Source organism: Stegodyphus dumicola, chromosome 5 (genome assembly GCF_044657685.1).
Source record: "Stegodyphus dumicola isolate Sdum_Otavi_A_Nest chromosome 5, ASM4465768v1".
NCBI lineage: Eukaryota > Metazoa > Arthropoda > Arachnida > Araneae > Eresidae > Stegodyphus > Stegodyphus dumicola.
In genome coordinates, this window is record NC_140772.1 from 180363090 (window position 1) to 180386050 (window position 22961).

The 22961-nt window shown below is 31.8% G+C and overlaps 1 protein-coding gene across 2 annotated transcripts in view; it reads right to left on the reverse strand.

Moving 5' to 3' along the window:
- The window catches only part of LOC118182844 (gamma-aminobutyric acid type B receptor subunit 2-like), a 591214-nt gene that overhangs the window by 10395 nt on the left and 557858 nt on the right, over nt 1-22961 (reverse strand). For both annotated transcript variants that reach the window (XM_035352237.2, XM_035352236.2), the window contains exons 17-18: nt 10285-10402; nt 4713-4800 (exon numbers count right to left, since the gene is read on the reverse strand). In XM_035352237.2, the coding sequence (XP_035208128.1) occupies nt 4713-4800; nt 10285-10402 (206 nt within the window). The remainder of the gene's footprint in view (nt 1-4712; nt 4801-10284; nt 10403-22961) is intronic.

Consider the following 22961-nt stretch of genomic DNA (forward strand, 5'->3'; position numbering starts at 1 on the left):
ATCATGATTGTATAAGGATAAACAGAGAAGAAAAGACCTGAGTACTATGTAAATGCATTTCCATTTCCATTTACAGATCAACGAATTTACATGTCGTACACATTGACATAAATTAATGTAAAATGTCCCCCCCCCCAAAAAAGCTCTGTTGCTTTTTATATAACTTAAATCAACAGAAAGGGAAAAATTCAAAAGCACACTGATAAATTAAGTACAAGCTTAATCATGCTTAGTTTATACAGAAAAATCTGAAAAGCATATGACATGAGTTCCATAAAATAAGTTCTATATCTATGTAAAATATCAACAAATTACACAAGGAATTAAAACATATCAGCCGAGTACTCTTTTTTCATCCAAACAGCAGAACTGAAGTAAATAAACAGTAAGAATAAAATGAACTAGGAAAAAAGTGGAGACATTAGGATTTTTTAAGAAGCAAGAAAGATAAAAAAATAAGCAACGCCTTCGGCGAGAATCGAACCGCGGACCTCTAAAATACGGGCTGAGCGTGCAGACCACCACACCAGGAAGACATGCCAGGAAGGGGAGAATATCTTATATACTCCCTTTTTTAAAAGGCGACTGAGGTTTTAGGGAAATCTTTCGCCAAATCCTGGTTGTGGAGAATCATCATCCAACACCCTTTTAGTTCAGGCGCCACTGTAGAGACATTATGATTTTTTTCAGAAGCAGGAAAGTTGAAAAATATGCAACGCCTTCGCCGGCAATTGAAGCGCGGACCTCTGGAATACGCGCCCAGAATGCAGACCGCAACACCACGAAGACATGCCAAGAAGGCGGGAGAAATACCTTATAGGATAAACAGACTGTTACATAGCGATTCAAGAATTAACCCCGAAAATTTGTAAAAATTTTTAAATGAAATTAATTAAACATACTGTCAATCTAATTTTAAAATGTATCATATTTAATTTATTAATTTAGATTCTTTATTTTATAAAGAATGGAAATAATTAAAATGCACGTACTAATTAGCGTATAAAATGGCAATTTAAAAATTCAACCAATGATGAACATTTCTAAGATTACGTCTATTAAAAATTACTATGAAAAAGCAAATTATAAAATGTATTTTGATACAATAGCAGATCATTTAATTAATTTAAACAAAGCATTATACATTGGTTTAACGGTCATTTAAATAAAATTTAAAGCTAAGCTTAATATTGCTTTCAAATGAATGTTAAATCAGTAACAAAACGAAATTCTGTGGAATATTTCAAATCCAGGTTATCATGCAGCTAGTATACCAAATATACTCGCTGATATTATACGAATCTTTAGTATATCAAATCCGCTAGTATACGTAATATACGAATTATATCTTTCATTATAAGAAATGATGTATAATATTTTTTATTGTTATTATGTGTCAGGTGTTATCAGGAAGAACGTTCGCAATATAATGCAATATGATATTTACTAAAGCTTCTATTTTTTTTTTTTTTTTTTTTTTTTTTTTTTTTTAGCAAAATAAATAAATTGATGCAAACGTTTACAAAACGTCAAGACCAAGTCAGCCAACTAACAGTTTCAAAAAGAAGAAGGTTCATTTTTCTTACATTTACCCATACTATCAGTGAAACGAAATAACATTTTGGAATTCATTCCATATTAGCTTGACTTCACTAACACTCCCTATTACAGTGATTCTGGCTTTAATACAGAATTATACTAACACAATAAACTCAATTATTGATTGTGCCATCAATTTACTTTAGATAATATCTATGGGATGAGAATAGTGGGCTGATTCGATCACCTTGATGAAGTTGTCACAATAATGACATTGATTTTCGCTACGTTATCTAACTGCATGAGCGCTTCATACAGTCACCTGCCTGAAAATTGAAGATTCATTCAATAGAGGATTTATGCGTATTTAACATTTTTAGGAAAAATTCAATCTCATTTATAGTCCAAAGAGGCTTTGTCCCTGAAGGATTATTGTTTTCGTTTTGCGATTTTGCGTTGAATCACTATAAATGTCCGTTTCCCTTTTCAAACTGTTGCCACCAAATGTTAGAGTCCTGCATTATATTTGAAGAAATTAAATAATGAAAAATATGCATAAATATATTTCTCGAATTGTGATAAAATAACGGTACATCGAATTTTGAATGACGTAATCCTACTACGAATATGGACATGTGGAAGGCCGAATTTGAAATTTGGAATTTGTTTTATTATCGATTTCATATTTTGTAAAACTTTAAAACGTTTAACGATTTTTGATTAACAAACACAAGGATTTCAAAGCGAGCAAAGGCAACAATTATCTCCAGCGCGCGGAACGGAAATTCTGAAAGATATGCTCATTTTAAAAGTATTTTGCGACATTGCTATTGAACTTAATTTTATGGTTTAATTGAAAAGAATATGATATTTAATAAATAAAGGTAACACACAAAATGTTAAAAAGACGCCCCTTTGGACGAAATTTAAAATGTGAAACCTTTCAGATTTTTGTAAAATTTTATTTGTATGGTGTTAAAACTATAGACGAAAGAAATTTTGTGTTAACGAAAGTTTAATCACTTGAACAGAAGACACTTAAAACAGATTTTAAAGAAGTCAGCGAGTATACGGAGAACTCTATTCGTAGTTCGTAGTCACACGTTTGTTCAAAAAAAAAAAAAAAAAAAAAAAAAAAAAAAAAAAAAGAGAAAAGAAAAAAAGAAATTTACTGCGGAAGACGCTCACTATGTATATTGCGCATTCTTTCGAGGAAAACAGGAAAGTAATCTAGGCATACTCGAGAAAAGCTTTATTAAATTATGTTGCATTTCCATATTTCTTATGACTTTGAAAATTTATCTATTATGTTTTGATAATTTGCTGCTTTACATTTCTGCAAGAAATTTGTAGGCAAATATTTCTAGAAATTTAAAATGAAGTAGTTTTTTTTCTTTTGTTTTCCCCTAATCAACTTTGTAATCTAGATTTTTTTTTTAAGTTACGGTTTCGAAAAAAGTGCTTGCTTGATTTTAACGTCTCTTCTGTTAGGAAATACTTTTATAACATATGTAAATGTTAACTTATTTTATCAACTTCTTTCGCAAAATTTTTTATAAATCCCAGCTCAATGAGAAGATGTGAAAGGAGTTTTCAGGATCTTTAGTGCATTGTTGAGAATATTAAAATTTTCCAGATTTAGCGGCATTTCTTGTAATAAATTGTTTTTTAATTAAAAATCCTCTTCTCAGCCGTACCATTTTTAAACAAAGTAGAATCAAATGTTAAAGGTACTAGTAATAAGCAACAGGGATGGGCGTAGCTTGAATAAATTTGCAAGCCTATTAGTAACAACAGTTAAATCGAAGTTTCTTCTTCAGCTTCTGGAATGAAAAACTGGCAAAGACGAAGATTACATTTAACTACGGAGCTATAGTCTTGCAAATTTACTTACGCTACCCCGAGTTTCGTTACTTATTACTACTTGTTTTAAGATTTAATTCTTTGGTGTGTGAAATATTTTGAAAGTCCAAGTTAAAATCTAAGGAGAATATCTAATGTAATTAGTTACCCTAAATATTATGTCTTTTGGAATTTCTGCAGAAGTATTTTTAAACTTTCACAATTTTCTTCACACTGGCAGCATTTTTATGTCCTCGTAAATGTAATAGGAAAAAAAAATAATAGAACTGACGTGCGGTTTTCTCCTTCCATCCAGCAAGCCTTCGTATTGCTCTGGACTCGGACCTCTCGAATATACTCGGAGCAAATTCGAGAGGTCCAGGTTCGAGTCCCGGTGAGGGCATTGCACATTTTTCACATTTCCTGCTTCAATAACCCTAATGAATAAATAGTGGCGCCCGAACTAAAAAGGTGGTGGACAATAATTCGTCATCACTAGGATTTGGTGACCCCCTAGTCCTCAGTCGCCCTTTAAAAGGGGAGTATATGAGGTTTCTCTCTCCTTCCAGCATGTCTTCCTGGTCAACGTAGCACACTCGGCATATTTGAGAAGTCCAGTGTCGAGTTCTGGTGAGAGCGTTGCTCATTTTTCACGTATCCTTTTTCAAAATAACCTAATGACTCTACAAAATAGTTATAATATACTAGATTCATTGAAATATAATAATAAAAATTATATAACACAAATGGATGTGAAAGTATGCGTTAAAGCTCTTTTGGTAGCTTTAGAAAAATTTCGCTTTAGAATGCGAAACCTTTCATTTAAAAGAAGAAGCAGAGTTTAAAACCCAAAACCAAAAATAGAAAACGCTCGCAGATATAAATAAAACTTAATAATCGTATAATTTAAAATTATTACACGTACATATGCATCTAATTCAAATTTCGATATACCCACTCATTCTTGAAGTGTTTTGTGCTAGCAAACGGCAACAGTAAATGACGCCATTCAAAAGCTGTAGATGATGGCAAAACTTTTATGTGTAAATCTTATATCTGCATATGTGAATACCTAATGAATAATTCTTACTTATTCTGTAAGAAATATTGTTTGAGTATTTTGTTTAAGTAATAATATAGAATTAAAAAATGGAATGGGAATTAGGTAAGGAGAAATGAAAAATTAGACAAGAAGGAGAAAAAAGTAAAATTATGAAAGAAAATGTTTAAAAACGATGTACTACAGAAGAATTTTAACTAAAATAATTACATTACATCGTCTTTATTGAGGTTTACATATTTTTAGCTAAATTATTCTAAAAATACGGTACCTTCGTTTCTGAAGTGCAATTGTATGAGACTTAACCGGCATTGATGGTCGTCTGCCAAATGTATCTTCTGCTGACTCCTCTTCACTTACTAAAACAAATAAAAATCAAACATGTTGTACACCTATTACGAAGTAAGGGGAAAATATCACCATATTCCTCGTGTAATTTTAATATGCTGTAATTTCTGTGTTCATCGTAATATTAGCAAAATTCTTTAAAATCGCACTTAAAAAATCCCAAGCAGAGCATGAAATGAATGTAAATGCATAAAAGCATTAAATAAATATAATTCTTCAGAGCATAAAATGCATGTAATTCTTCAGAAAAATATCAACATAAATTCAAGTTTTGTTTAGCTTGTAAAGATTTTATATTGCCAACGTGACATCATTTATGTAATACATAAATACTTCTTTAAAAGAAAGTGTTGTTCAGATGTTAATAAATTAAAGCATAACATTCTGTCACATTTAAAACGAATTCTTTCCATCCCATGAATTAAGGAATATATTATTGCAACTACACTTAAATATATAAGCTCAAAATTAAGAAACGTTGATGACTCTCTTAATGAGATTTATATTTTAATAAGAATTTTGTTAACAAAGAACCTATGCTTAAAAGAATAATTTTTCTCTACAAATAAGAGTTCTTTTCTTTAAATATAATTTTAATATTTTAGATCGTATATTAACGTACCTTAGAATAACTAATACGTAAACAGGTGTGCCTAGTTTTATTTCAGCTTATTTGTTCTATCGCAGATACTTTAGAGCAAACTCACAATAAATACAAAGTGATCATTTATAAAATCTTACATTATTATTTTCAAAATGCGTAAATGAGAAAGTTTCTAAACATTAAAAAATTTCATAAAAGTTTTTGTAATAACTTAATTGCGAAATCGTATCGAGCGTTCGATAATTAATAAGAACCTTGATGTGAACCTCCCGTTACAAATGAACATTTTTATATTTACGGAAATTTAACTTCATACTGATTTTATAATGTTAATTTAATCTACTTATGGATTTCTATTTTGCTTATATCTCAAATACAATTTACTTAAAAATTAACTGGAATTAATTACTTAAAAATTAACATTTAATAATTTGCATGTATATCAGTTTTGGTTTTTAAATCACCATTCGTGGCTTTAGGAAGAAGACAATATACTGGATTATACAAACCTTGACTTTGGATAGGTAGATAGGTTAGTAGTTTACCTGGTTACTTTTGAAGAAATTTCTCGAATTTAACAAATTTATGGCATTCTTGGCCATTATATGGACATGTTATATGGACATGTTAGAATAATTCAACACAACAGAAATAAGAAATATATATTATTAGTTATTGTATATGATATATTGATTAATAATTTATTTTGTAACCAAGAAACTATGTCTGAAAATAATTTATCTCAACCGATGAAAATACGCAGCATTCTAACAGCATCAGTCTCTAAATTACTATAAGCATTACCAGATAAAGTTCCGAAAGCGATTGAAACTTTTGAAAAAATTACTAGAAATACTAATATACAACTGCGAGTCTCTTAACATTGTAGATGCAGAACTAGAAAAACATTTTTAAGATCTAAGCAGAATTTTTAAATTCTGAAGAACTACAAGAAAAGGTGGTTCGCAGAAAATTTCGCGTCCCCACAAGAATTAATTAGCTAAACTAGAACTTAGTGTCCCAGCCCTATCAGCGGATGCGTCACTTGATACTGAGAATAGGAATCGAAATCTAACAATATAGTTTGCACTGAGCATACGAAATTGACCATAGTCAAATTCCATGGAGACGTAAACAACTACCTTATATTTTGGAGCAGCTTTGAATCCGCTATTCATAATAACGAAGCGTTAAGGTAATGTTGTTGGCAAATTTAATTGCTTGAAGCCACATTTAAGATCATCAGCTTTCAGTACTGTAGACGTTTTACGCATGAGAGCTTTAACAAATGATTCTGCGACTGGCCTGCTCATAAAATCGTTCCCTAAAATTGATTTTCTTCTACAGACCCATATAAACAGCATTCTTAATATTAAATCCTTAATTAACTCTAATTATGATATGTAACTCTAATTATGTTAACGTATTTAGAAAATTATATGCTAAAATTTCTAATGAATGAGAAGCTTAGAAAATCTGGGTTAATCTATATGTTAAGTATCACCAGTTTTTAGGGTGTTTGTCTAACAAGCTCTGTAGATTTTCATATTTAATGATCGGAATAAGTTGTAAGGTTCTTATTTTAAATTAACCAGTTATTATGATATGGAACTTTACCTTAATTTCCTCTTTTCGTATTCCTCGCCAGATAGCAAATTAGTTGGCTGCATATTTTAGCTGAGGTTTCTGGATCTTGAGAGCAAGGGTTTCTGGCACGCGCGCTGCATGGTTAGATTCTGCCAGCTCTAGTTAAATGTAACTATCTGGGCTTTGTGTCCTTTCGCCGCTGTAATCTGGGGTGCCCGTAATTTATTGTTTTAGCTTATAGTTAAATAATTAACTACGTAGTTTCAGACTACGGATCAACGGTCAATTTGAACTGACTGTTTTTATTTTAATTTGTATTTCCACAAGCTGATATTATTTGCAGCATAATGTCGTGCCCATATGTTCAAAGTTCTGTTTAAATAAAATGGTTGTTTTAAAACTTTCGTATGATTTTTGTGTATCAGACATAGCCGTCTCGCTACATGCCTGTCAGGGTTATAGGACTAAAGTAGCAGTACTAGACCAAATATATCCTTATAAAGCATGTCTAGTTTCATATCGAAGAGGAAACTATGTTTCTTAATAATTTATATTAACTTCAAGTATAGTATTATAAATATTAAAACCATAGAATGGCTTATGAAATGAAAGATCTTAAAAATATTACAAACATGTGAATTATAATAACTTTGAGTTCAGTTTCAGCTACAAGGGTTCCAAAAATTTCACTGAAGAACAATTTAGAAGTTTAAGTATTAAAAACATTACAATGTGCATTTAGAATTGCATAATAGCCTTTCATTTCTTGTAAATGCTTGGTTGGTGTCGTGTCCTTTGAGAAGTCAAATGGATCCATGCTTGGAAATCACTGCTTTTTTTCTTGTAAATACTTGCTGCAATAAAATCAAATGTATATTTACATTTTTTTTGAAGATCATATCTGTGATCGTTCACTTTTCAAACATGGTTTGTCTAAGATGTTCTCTCTAAGTTGAATTCTGCAGTTTATTACACTAAGAAACTTTTCCTTTTTGCAAGAGACACAGACAGAACGAGCTAATATTTTATTCCCACTTAAGTTTAACTTCGTAGTTGACTTTAACAAGATCATTTGGGTACATTATAAGGCCCAGCTCTTTAGAAGTCTCTCAAAAGTCTTTCGTCCGTGATTTAAAGCAAGGAAACAGTTCGCGCAAATTATGCGAAGGCACGCGTTTCGCGAGTTTCGTTTTTATTTCAGGTACAAAAGTTTCTAATTCAGAAAATAGTTGCTGTGATTTGTTTTCGTAGAGTTCGCTCAAATTGGAAACTGGGGAAAGATTATAATACCTTCAGCAAAGCAATTTGTGCGCAACGTTGCTTAGAAAATGTTTTTAGCGCTTACACTTTTAGACAATACTTAAACTTTGCTTTTAATACTTACACGAGTGAAGCCTTGTTTGTTTGTTAAAGAATACTTTGTTTTCAATACTTAAAAACATGAAAAAATGAAATCCTCAGAAATCGTACACTTGAGTAGAACGTGAGATGAAATGTAGAAATTATTATATTAATGTGGAACTGAATTGCATTTCAAATTCCATGATAACAAATAATAAAACTTTTGATGTATAATAAATAATAACTAGCAAAATTTAAACCTATTATTATTAACCTATTACCTTAATTTTAGGTAATAGGTTAATAATAATAGGTTTAAATTTTACTAGTTACCTTAATTTTAGGTAATAGGTTAATAATAATAGGTTTAAATTTTACTAGTTATTATTTATTATACATCAAAAGTTTTATTATTTGTTATCATGGAATTTGAAATGCAATTCAGTTCCACATTAATATAATAATTTCTACATTTCATCTCACGTTCTACTCAAGTGTACGATTTCTGAGGATTTCATTTTTTCATGTTTTTAAGTATTGAAAACAAAGTATTCTTTAACAAACAAACAAGGCTTCACTCGTGTTTCATTTTATAATAAAACTATAATTTAATTTCATAAACAATAATTCTAAATTGATTTTAATTGTTGTGAAGAAATAAATGTTTACGTAAAATATATCAACAAAAAATTAACATTAACCGTATAAATATTACATTAATATTAATCTTAACTTTAATTAGAGAGAGGAACAAGCGATCTGTATAACTGAAATTCCGCTTATCTTGATTCCGGATGATGATAACTTAACTGACATACATAATGACTGTGGAAGTCTCCACCATTTTTCAATTTATGTGGTAAGTAAACACTCTTTGAATGAGAGACGCAAAAATAAAAAGGGAGGAAGTAAGAAAAAAACAAAATGCTTTACACGGTTCACTTTACGATAGGCATTAGAAAATCGATATAAAACTACTTTTCTTATCACAGTACTTATTCATATTTGAAATGAAAAGTAGTATTAATGTAGGAAAACATGGATTTGGAACTATAAAAGCATTTTATTCCGAAAATGGGCATTTTTCATTGTGATAAGAGATCAGCAACGAAAGTAATTTCTGCCTGGAGGTGATTACTTTTGCATTTCATTTTACATTTACGTAACTCCTCTTGAAAGGATACCTAAGTATTCAATGGTACACATTAAGCTTCTTGTATTACTCCATCGAGACAATTCTTGTATTAGTCCTAAGTTTCCTGAGTCTTAAAAATGTTTATTTTGTAAAAGGCATTCGAGAGTAGTGACATGCTTCATGTGGGAGAGACATTTTAAGCATATAATTTGCTTAGGAACGATGGAAAAATAAGAAACTATCATATCATGCGTATATGCTATTTTTTAAGAATCTAGAAGTACCACTTCTTAAGAAAGCGAATTATTGATGGATTACGCAACAATGCATTTATTAAATATGGTGCATTCAGAAGTTTAATTCTATCTGTAATGGGCTTGTTGTGATCTCTCCACTGAAATTATTATACAGGCTTATGAGCACTGATGAAAACATTTTTGGGGGCCTTGTTATAATGGTGAGTAATTTCAAGTTACTGTCAAGTTTATGGTTTTTTTACCTGCATTAAAATTAGATTTGAAATATAAATTATACAAAAATAGCACTCTGATTCCAATTGTAAAGCTGTTCTAATTTCAGTCTTAGACTGAGGTAGGTTTTAAAGAGACATATTTATGTATTTTCAAAACGGAGTTTTTGTTTCTCCTTGAAGAAGAAATTAACCAAGTATGTCTCCAACAATCTGTGAGGGTTTCTAAAAGGTCAATTTAAAGTTTTTCAAATTTATACTACAAAACACACTTAAAACACAAAAATACATGTTGAAATGTTTATCTAAATGTTAAATATTCTTAAATTTCTAAAGCTCTTAAATTACGAAATTCTCACCTTCGAGAGATGGTAATTCGACGATAGGAGACGTCATATCGTAACCATGGGTAACGAGGATCACTGGTTCTTCTGCTTCACGTAACCGTAAGTTAAGTTTCTGGAGTTCCAGACTTACCTAAAATATATAAGTTGAACAAAAATCATTTAATACCTCTTGCATTCTTAGGGAAGTAAGATGATTATGCTCGAAATAGATGGAGAAGAAAAAACACTCAGGCAGTTTGATTCATTTCTTTAAACTTTCCTATTTTATATGAATAATCTTGTGATCCTGTACGCGTTATACGCCGTATATTCCGGCGTATAATACCCACCTATAATTTCAAACTTTATTTATTAATTTTTTATAATTAATTTAATATTTGAGTTATACGGCATTTTAAATACTAATTTTTTTACAAATATTCGCCTTATAACATGCACCTACTTCTTTGTGAAAGAACCTTAAAACATACATGTGCGATGCTCTTATCTTTTGAAGTCATTCGATGATTCTCCCACGTTTTCTGAATTTCTGGTATACCGAATTACCAAGCGATAACGGGAAAAATATGTGTGTGTGGAGGGGGGGGGAATGCTTAAGGGAGTAAATAATTCTGAAAAGAGGGTGGGTTGTATTCAGGCAGGTGTGCACAAGTAAGTTATTCAAGTGTTGAAGTTATGAAAGTTAATCAATTCATTCAAGTTAAAGTTATGAAATTAAAGGTGGGATAAAGATTACTTATCTATAGATCAGTGTAACGATGGTGAAGATGAAGCAGAATTCGATGATGGGTCTGAATGTATAACAGAAGACGAACATTTCATGTTATCCGATAGTAAAAATTTTTAAGTTTATAAGGTATGTCATTTCTTTTAGATAAACATTATTTAGGTAATTTAAAAATCTCATATTTGCATGCAGATTTTATTCCTTATTTTTAATCTCTCATTTTTATATCCATCGTAAAACGCGTACCCGTAAATTTCGATCTTAATTTCTGTATAGCGAGTTATACGTGTATGTATTTTTCTTAAATTAAATGTTAAACCAATTAAGTTAAACCACTGTTAATTTAAGAATAAATATATTAATCTTATATTAAAGGTTTAACATATATCAGTATCATAACACTGATGACCAACAAAACAATTAAAAAATAATCATTGAGATTTTAATAATATTAAAATCAAAACGTTTAAGGATCAATAATATTATATATGATAAAACGGCGTCATCTGGGATTAAATGAGAATCCTTTATTTCATCTAATAATCTCAACTCAATTTTCGCCTTCTAACGTCTGCTTTCACTAAAACAAAATATAGATAGCAAACTCAAACATTTAACATAGCTGGCGCACCCACTATTTGCGCTAATTTAGCCGTTACATTGTTGTCAACTACGCTGAGTCTAAATTAAAGATTTTATTAAGGTATTCACGACAAGTAGAAAGAATTTCTGTGCAATGCAAGTCAGTTATCAGTCAGATTACGAATCCTTTGGGGAATTCAATTAACTAACTACGAGGCACTTTTAACAAGAATAAATTTTGAAATAACGTTTACATAAAATCAGTTACTGAACGAGCCGAAATTTCTTTGCTGGTGAAATAATGTAACTTCCCGCTAAAATATTCATGAATGTATCATGTATGTTGCATGTATGCATTTTATGTAACCATTACTCAATCGATCAGTATGACTTACATACATCGCCGGACGGCCTTGTGGATTATACTGTATTGGTCACGGATTGCGGCCGAGCCGTCCCAATGGGATAAATCAGATACCGCAAAGTTATTTTCTCTCCTTTTGTGTATCTTGGGTAAGTATTGCTATTCTGCCTCAATAGCGCTACAAAATTTCTTACCACTAGATAAAGATTTGGAATCTCGCGTTCTTACTAGTATTCTGTCTTCTATCTCATAGCAAAATTATCTGTCGTAAGTTAATTAGGTGTATAATATATACATATATATCTAGTAAATATTAAATAAGTGCATATATATATATATTAAATATTAAGTAGGTGTATATGCATATCTATATATGTAAATGGAAGGGTCTGTCTGTGTGTGTGTCTTTCGTTCGTGCTGCGCCTAAGCTAAGACCCAGGGCTAACGAAATTTAGTACTATAGGTGCATCGAGACAAGAGGCAGTGCACCTCACAGCGATTTTTTCAAGATTCGAATGAGTTTCTTTTTTTTTATTTTATTTTACGTTTTTTGATGAAATCGCATCAAATTGATAACTCTCTCTCATTATGCCAGCAACAATGGCATGATAATCAGCACCGTTGCCACCCGGAAAAATGAGGGCGATAATTCTGCACAGTTTTTTTTTTTTAATTACTTTTCTCTTGGATACTGGATTTTGTCGAGAGACGGCAACGGGAAGTTGGTTAATTTATTTATTACTATAATTAATATTAAGGGATATTGCTTATTCCATCGTAAATTTTTATATGTAATACATTTTTATTGAAATGTTTTTATGAAGTTGTGTTCTTCAGAGTTGAATTCTGTACAGTTTTTAAATTTAATGTTTGGTGTTTCCTTTGGGCATTTTTCCGGTACATTTAGAAACCAAATTAAGGCTGGCCGCGTAGTGGCTATTATATATATAAATGAATAAATACAAAATAAAAAGTAATTCAAATCTAATCCATATACGCACTGAAAGCATTAATAAATGGTGATAATAATGTAAAATACATAATATGTTTAAAATTCATTCTATACTCAGTTCGGAATAAAACATATGTAAAAAACCAACACCGAAAGCATAGTGGCAAATTACACTGGTTATCATAAATTGAGGGAAAATCACAAAAATCACGATTACTGAAAAAGTTACATGTTGAATTTTATGAAACATACCCACAATATACAACACATAGTAAGGTATCAAATAACATAAAAAGAAATTACCAGACAAATATAGTACTATAGAAATTAGCACATGTATAAAATGAACAAATCGAACGTGTCAGTTTGCTATAGGAAAAGTACCTTCAATATGGAATATGATCGCCTCTAGAAGCAATACAGTACATACAACGATGTGTGATGCTTTCAATTATGCGGTCTATAAGTTCCATCGGAAGCGAGAGCCATTGCTCTTGCAAAGCAGTTGCAAGCACGACAAGGGTTTGAAGGGACGGATTGAGAGCAGCTAGTGGTCTCGCTAAAGCATCCCAAACGTGCTCGATAGGATTAAAATCCGGGGATCGAGCTGGCCACTCCATGCGCATAATTGTTTCCTGTTGATGATAATCATCTATGATGCGAGTCCTGTGTGGCCTTGCGTTGTCTTCCTGTAATAGGAAAGCATCACCTTTTGCCCCGGCATGTGGAGCACATAAACATCAAGGATGCCATCTCTATAAATCTGAGCATTCACGGTTTCCCTTGGAAAGACATGGAGGTCTGTGCTTCCACCCAAAGGGATGCCATCCCAAACACAGACACTGCCCTTCTGTATGCATATCTTTCACGGATGTTTGACGGATGATAACGGCTTCTAGGTTCTCTCCATATTAAATAACGCCTACTATCGCTTTCTAGACTAAACCTGGACTCATCCGTAAAGAGAACAGCCCTCCATTGATTAAGCGTCCTGTGGATATCCTGTTGTGCCCTCTGCAAACGCTCCCTCCTATGGCGTGACGTGAAAGGCATGTAAATGGCTGGTCGCCTCGCATACAGACCAACTTCGTGAAGCCTTCTACGCACAGTTGACGTTGTCACCAACCTTCCGATGGGTACAGCAAGGGAGGATCTAAGAAGAATCGGAGTATCGGTTCTATTCCTGAGAGCACATAATGTCAAATATCGGTCATCGGCGCTCGTCGTTGCAGTTGGCCGTCCTTGGCTCAACCTCCTACATGCTGAATCTGTGCTTTGAAATTGCCTCCAAAGTCTATGAACCACAGAAGGACTCACATTTAGCCATCTTGCCACTTCTCTCTGACTTTGGCCTGCCTCTAGTCTCCCAATGGCTCACCATCGCAGTTCTGCAGGCAAATGATGCCTGGAGGTCATTGTTACGAATTGGCTATCTCAGATTTCTGATGTCATTGTCACACTGGAATATGTGGGCTTGCTCTCAAAAATGGACTTTGCTCCTCGCAGATGACGTATTTCGAAAGCAGTGCCACTAATTTGCATATCGCAGTTTTACTCAGCTACTCTTACCTGGCAACACATTCAAATTTTACACGGTTTGGCTTATTTTTGAGGGAGTTATCACTATTTTTGTGATTGTTCCTTAATTTATGATAGCCAGTGTATAAGGCAAAGAGAGGAAAACATGCCAAAACCAAAAATAAAAAAAGAAATTTACATCTTTCGCTGCATCGTCGTCATGGCTTTGGTGCAACAAAAGACGTGAATAAATTAACTGTTTCTAAAACAATAAAGATACACATTAAACTTTAAAATATTCTCAAAATAATCAGTTAATCAGTTTAATCCACGTCTTTTAAATATATATATATAATCAATCAAACAGAGGAAAAAATAAAAACATGTAAATTTTGAAACTATACCGGCTGGTAAAAAAATTTAAAAAACAATTATTGCATCGAAATGATAAGCAAGTAAAAAAAAATTAATAATAATAATAGTAATTTTTTAATTTAAGTGGACAGAGTAAACAACAAGCATGTAACAACAAACATGAGTAAAAACATGTATAACAGAAGCAATCCAACATATGAAAAAATAATAAATGGAAATCTGATCTAAAAACCATAAAATAAAATTAAACTGTACAAAGAGGAGTTACCTCTAATATTATGTAATATTAGTAGAAATGTTGCACTCGTACGTTTGAAGCGTATTTTATTTACGATACTCATGTTATAAAAAAATTCCGTTACAAAATGTAAATTAAGTTGTCGAAATAAAATGAAATTTTAGACGAATTTCTATGTTACGCTGATAGATAGTGAGGTTTTTATAATAATTATGATGAATGAAATCAGATAATTAATGAAAGATCATATGCATCATCAGAATGCAACAACACCTTTTTGTAATTTAATTTGTAAATATTTACCTCATGTAATAGTAAAAAAATGCCATTTTAGAATACATACAGTATAATTTATTTTTTAGGATGACATCTTGCAGGTGAGCTACTTCTTTATACAGATATTCCTGCAGTCTCTTCGTTACATTATTCATGGTTTGACGTAACATCTCAACTGGAATTTCGGCAATTGCTTCTCGGATTTTGCCTTTCAGTTCTTCTCTTGTTCATCTGACATGGATTTCTTATAACAACATCTTGGACAGCTTGGATATTGCCTGGTGTACGGACGGTTGGTACATGGCTTAGATGTTTCTTTTTAATTGCCGAACAGTTTTCTGGAAATTACGTATGCGTGTTTAAATTGCACGCGCTGATGAAACAGGAACGCGGCGTTCTAAATTAACATGACGGCGGAATTCTGTACGTGTCTCCTCCACACTGTCATTGTTCCTGTAAAACGCTTTAACCGCAAAAGCACGCCGCACACCACTCCAAACATTCATGACAACTAAACTGCAGGTTATCACTAACAGGCTGATGTATGTTATTCAGTGTTACCAAAGCCCACTATCGCCAATACAACTTTCAAATTTTTTTGTTTCTTTGAATCACCCCGTATCACTAATATTAATAGGAAAAAATATAGGAATAAGGAATTATTTTAGTTTTTCAAAATATAAAGCTACATGCAAAATGAAGTAAAAAAATAAGTAGATAGCAAACAAAATTATTAAATAAGAAATAGAAGCTGAAATTGCATTCAGTTGAAAAAAAGAAAATCGGCATTGACATCTGAACCGAGCTCAGAATCACAAGCTTGAAGCTACCATAAGCGCAGGTAAAATGATTTTTTAAATGAAACTGAGACAAACAGAAATAAAATAAAATAATAAATCTACGCAGAAGGTAGAAAAATATTAAATTTGTGAAATATCAGGAATATAATTTCTTTCCCGGAAAGAAAGATTGAGATTTTCTTTCTTGGAATTCCCACACGTTTTTACTTTCTTATTTCTAGGAATAAAAACAAATTCTAGGTATTTTCTATTAACATTCAATATTCTTCAAGATTATTGTGATTATATGTAAGCAATCATGCAAAACATTGTTATAAGTTGTTTAAATGTGCAGGTGATTCAAATGAAGCGGAAAATGTCAGTTACTTAATTAGCCTTGAAACAAGTAACGTGACAATCTTAGATAAATATTTAGAATACAGCGTTGTTATTTATGTTTTTCCTTAGTATCTCTGTTTTGTAACATATCTTTAAAAATGCAATTATTAGAAATCATTAAAGTAGATTGTTCTAGAGATAAAAATGATGAATTTTGTATTCTGCAAATAGGCTAAATTCAATACAGATATTTAGTAATCATTGTTTATCATGTGTAATTTGCTTAAAATTTACTTTTTAGCAGTTAATTTAGATAACACCCTGGGGATTCCTTTTTCCTTTGCAACAAGTATAATTTTTTATAGTTTATAGCAATCAAAATCTTTTGGTTTCGACCAAAAAATGTGTATTAATCTAACAAATAAAAAGATTATTATTTGTGCCAAAAAATATAACTTACTGATTTTAGTCAAGAAAACCATTTGATATTTCAGGTATTTTCCTATTCTAACAAAACTTCAGAGGCAATTTGGAATTCGAATATGAGCATAATTAATAATTATAGTTAAAGAAGCTATGATTATTAATCAATAATTAAATGGACCTGCAATGAATTATCGGGATGATTTTCTGTTCGAATTGCGCCAAATTGTTGGAGACCGGAAAAGTGCTAAAACAGGAAATAATTGACATAAAGTATATCATTTGTAGGATTAAGATGTCAGAGGTGCTTTACAAATCTCAGCAACAAACCACAATTTTACACATTTCGGGACAATGTGTCCGGACTCTGCACAAGGAAAAAAAAAGTTCTATATCTTATCTTCGTTTTACTGGGCCGATTGAGGAAATTTAACTTGCTTTTTTATGTCCCAAAAGCATCACTCGGGATATGTATATTAGATTCATACAATATCGGTATTTTTCTGAAATTACATATCGCTGTTTTGTCATATTTCGATTCTGCGACTTAAATTATGCGTAAATATTAAATTTTGTAAAATTTGGTAGAAATTTACCGAAAAGTTCAAAAATTTATCTTGGCGCCCCTTTTTTAGTTTGGGCTAAAAGTTCTTCGCGAAATTTTAAAATTATAGTAACCTGATTTTTTTCCCCTTTCTTCATTGTTCACGTCCAGGAAAAAAAGGCAACAGTCATTCTTTCAAATAATTTTGATGAAGTGCGTGAAGCACATTTGGCATTATTATCACTTATAACAAATATGCCAAATTTCAAAACGCTCCAATACATAAATTCACATTTATCTTTGGAAATTATGACTAAAAAACTCTAATTTTTTGTAAATATGCTATAGGCAAATATTTTACAGCTTATCAGTTCAAAATTGATTTCGAAAAATTTGTAAAAATTTCTAAGATATATAAATTAAAAACAAAATTAGAAAATATCTGTGAACTTTATATGGATTGAAACTAAATTTCGAACTGTGAAAGAAGGAATCAATTAAGTTTAATGAAAAAAGTGATATTAAAAATATATATACCTAATTGAATTATACCTAATAAATTTCTGAGAGCTAATTTTTGAAAAAATACGCATGAGTTTTTATTTGGCATTTTGGCATAATTTGTGTCAGAATCAAAGTATGAAAACTAATTTGTATGTCATTTCAGAATTAATTGATATGTCATTTTGTATCAAAATACCTATGTCAAAACAATGCTATATCGAGACATGAAAAACGCAAGTTAAAATTCGTCAATGGGCTCCATAGAACGGGAGATATAAAACAACCCCATTTTTTTATGCAAGGTGTACATCGCGAATCGTTTGTGCTGCTTTTTACCGAATTCAAATGTTAAATATAAATTTCATCTTCAGAAATTGGAAAAAAGAAATTTATTTCGGAGAAGGCCGAAATAAATTAAGAACGATAGAGTGGTGTGGGTACTAGCATAAAAGTGTATTTTTGAATTTTAAATTTGCTCTTGTTACTCATAGAAAAAGAATGTTTGATATTCTTATTTACAAATATTACCTGTGTTCAATTATGTTCTATAGCAGCTTGCAAATTTAAGTCTGCACTTCGCCATAGTGTTGCATGAAATGAGTTTATTTACATTTATTTGCACACAATTACATAACATCACAACTTGATCAAAAATGTGTTCAGAAGTACGCGAAATTTAAGTTTCATTATAAACTTACAAAACTACAAATTTTTCTATCTTAATTAGGCTTGGATAAAAAATATCAGATTTTGATTTTAATGGACACTCAGTCCCTTGAATAAACAAAGTGACGTATCTAAAAATTGATTTTAACTCCAAAGGAAATTGTGCAAGATGGCTGATTTTTTTACATACATTCCTGAGAGACTGAGGAAAAAATATTTTATTAATCTTTTCGCTTCAAGGACTACCCACTATCTTTTTTGTTGATTATCGTGATGTTTAGACACTAATCCTTCATTATTGTCTTCGTTAAGGGGCATCAATCAGGCTTTAAGTTTGAAAGAAGAATAAGTTATGCGCATTCAAGATAATCTAAATTAATTAAGCAGTTGTATCAATTAGAGGCTACATGTAACATTAATTTGTCGCGACAATCAGTTCATGTATTTTTCGTAACAACTTCAGGTTTAATTTACTCTGAATCAGAACGATGTTGTAGACGTCCTTCTATTAAGGATGTCCAGGACATGTTTTGTTATTGATTGGCCCCATAACAAAGTTTAAAAAATTCATTAGAAAATAAATGCAATAAAATTATGCAAAATTCTTGTTTATCTTATTTAGCTATTTTTTTAAAGCATAATAGTATCCAAAAACGTAGGATGCAATTAGAATCATTTGTACGATAAATGCTGCATGAATTCTATCCAAAATCGTTTGTGAAAAAGAATCTTCAATTTTTATATGAACGTCAGTTTCTAGTGGCACTCAGACGGAAGATTTATTGCGTCTTCTTGGTAATGTTAATTGGGTTTTAACTTTCGTATCACAAGATAATAAATTTAGTAAATGAATTAAAATGAATCTGCAAGTTCGAAGGACAAGGCCACTAAAAACTGTCACCTATGGCCTGTGGGGTAAGATTTGTAAGAATTGGAGGCTTCCTTCAGCCCACCTGGACACGAGTATCTCCATAGCTCAAAAGAAGGGATCCCCGTCTTTCCACAAACGAGGGCAGCCAGTAACTCAACCACCCCCAAACAAACAAAAATACTAAATTAAAAATAAGTAAGCACATCTAACACAAAATTGCAAACAAATAAACAAAAACAAACCATAAACACAAATTCACAACATAGAACACCACAGATATATAAAACACATATAAATACACAATTCAATTTTAACAGAAGATTCCTACAAGCGCCCCATTTTCATTGATAAACTTCATTAGAGCAATAGTATATGATTTAAAAACTTTAAAATTAATCGTACTTACATTAAATATGTCTAATAGGGGCTGTTAAACTACAATCAACCACAAAATGCCTAGCATCACCATCAACCTGGCAACTATTATACAGTTTATTTTCCTGCAAATTAAATAGGTTGAAATAGAACAGAAACTTACCATGTCCAGTTAAAACCTGATTAACGTTAATATTGTACAAACATTTCATTTTATTTCTCATTTTAATTAACGTAATAAATCCTTTGGTTTTAGGTGAACAAAGCACTGTATTTTCCATTTGTTAACGTAAAACTTTTTCATTATTCAAATAGCAATTTTCTTCGAACCTGTTACTTCAATATCCATTGCACTGACATAGCTTGTGGGGCATTTCATAGTTAAATAAACAAAGAAAATAACCACTAAGCTGTTATTACATACATGCATTGAACCTTGGTGTGTAACAAAGATTATACGGTACGACTGTGCATCGGACGTAATCATATGCATCTGTTACGAAAAGACACAAGAGCTCGCGGCAGAAAACAGAACAAGTATGAAGTGAACGATGACAACATCAGGGCCACAGGCCGGTCGCTGACGCTTAGCCGACGAGACACTTAGCCGACATATAGACACGCACAATCAGCCGACAAGATATTTAGCTAGTAGAGACACTTAGCAGCCAAGTCAGTTAGCCAATTAGCTGACAGAACATTCAACCGGTACGAACATTTAGCCGACAGGACACCTAGCCATCACGGACATTTTGCCGAGAGGACATTTAACTGACAACACGTTTAGCCGACAACGTATACATATAGATAAAAAACAAGAGATAATGTTTCAACAAAGTTTGTGTATATTTATCTGAAAAAAAGAGGTTGTTTCCAGGGTATCTAACGAGAAAGTATATGAACAAATACCATATTTTTAAACTACTTTAATGTTACAGAAGCTATGTATTTTAAAATTGGACACAAAATCAACCTTATTTTGGCGTAGATTTTTTTAATTAATTTCGAGAGCACTCAGCATAGGTCTCTATTTTTCAGTAGTCGGACGAATGAAACGATTTTATATAGAAAAAGAATGAGCGGAGCAAAGCGAAAACAAACGTAATGTAAGTTGAGCCCTTTTACATTAACACAAATTTTTCTTCTTTAGTAAATGACATTAATTTTTCAACGCTTTCAAAGTTCTAATACTTTAGCTTTTTTAGGTTTCATTACTACTTTTGCAACAAATCACATTATTATTATTATTATTATTGCTTTGTTCTAGTCATTTCTTTAAATATGAAATGGTTTTGCTCTTCCGACTGCTGAAATTTTCTATCCCACTTTTGAAATATAGAAACTGAGCCCACCAACTGCCGAGTGTTTAAGTAGATGAACACTCGTAGTTCAGTCTGGCATTCGGAATTCTGGTGGACAGGCTAGCTGCATGGGAGCTTTCGCGACTTCTCCATGCGTAACGTGTATATGAGCCAGTTCCCCCTGGGAACTCCGCCACGAGAGCATCCCTTCCCTTAGGAAGATAGCCACCAAATGCTTTGTCATAATTAAATAAATTAAACCAAAATACAGAGCCCCAATATCTGACAATCTCGAAAGTGATTTCAAAATCTAAGCCAAAATAAGGATGCCTTTTAGTTTTATTTTAAAATTCAGAGTTTCTTTATCATTAAAGTAAAACATTTGGTACTTATTCATAAATCATCTCATTGGGTACCATGAAAACAGCCCTTTTTCAGAAAATGTAGACAATTTTACTAATACATTGTCCTATGTTTTTGTGGCTATATGTACGTATTGTCAGCTAAATGTGCTACCAGCTAAAATGTCTTGTCAGTTAAATGTCCTGTCGGTTTAATGTCCATGTCTGCTAAGTGTCCTGTCGGTTAAATGCCCGTGTCGGCTAAATGTTTTGTTGGCTAACTGATCGTGTCGGCTAAATGTACGTGTGGGCTAACTGATGTCGGCTAAGTAAGTGTCTCGTCGGCGAAGTGTCATTGACCCGTCACAGATCACCTAGCTACTTGAGATTGCACAATATGCAAGGACGGATTATGCATCATCACATCCAAAAATGTTGGAAAGTACGAGAGATTTGTCTAGTGATAAACAAAACTGTATGCTTATTCATATTCTTCATCGGGAAACTGCGTTACCGAAAGTGACGTAACGACATTTTCGGTACCTGCATTTCTGAAATACAACGTGAAATGGCAAGATGTAAAATGAATTTTGGGGTACATTTCACAAGAAATTGTCGATTATGTTCATTTATTCGTCGTGTTAAAATGTGTTAAAATAACATGCCGAATAACATTTATTAGGGCTGTTAAGGGAACACGCTGAATTCTTCTTCCATCTTCTTTAAATTATTTGTAATTGCACTCCCGTTCTTCCTTTCATGCGCTGCATTTCCTTACTTATTATAAAAAAAAAAAAAAATAAGAAAAAATCTTTAATAATTTGTGTTTTGTAACAAAACGTTAAGTGTAAAAAAACGAGCCTGAAAGAGAACATATTTCAAATATACTATAGTAGTACTATTAATAAATTATTAGTAAATAATAAGTCACTGCATGATTTTATATATACGAAACAAAATGAATGATATTTCATGCACGTTGTAGAATAAACCACGGCAACCTATGGTCCGCAGCTCACAGAGTGACGCATTTCATAATTTCAAGTGATTCGCTTGAATTGCAAAAATAAATTATAAGGCATAAATATGAGACGAGCGATTGAAAAATGCATAAAAGATAAACCGAAAATATATAATAGGCATAACATTTTTGTTTCATTTCAAAGTTGCAGCAACGGCCGCCTCAAAGGCGTTTTTTCAAGGGAGATTCAAAACGGAAATTGAAAAGTGATGCAGACATTTAAAGTTATTCGACGCAAAATACCGTTAGGTATTGCTACGCTACCAGCATAATACCAGTAAGATTGTAAAGAAATCTCGCGCATAAAATATCCGTGCTTGAAGATGCACGCGTTGTTAATGTTGATGGAAACGCTTTGAAATTATTGAGTTTGTTAATCAAAAATTTGTTAAAAGTTTACAAGATATATTAAAAAAATTCTGAAAGATTTCAAATTTTAAATTACATCCAAAGGAGCGTTTTCTTTTACATATTATGTGTTACCTTTATTTAT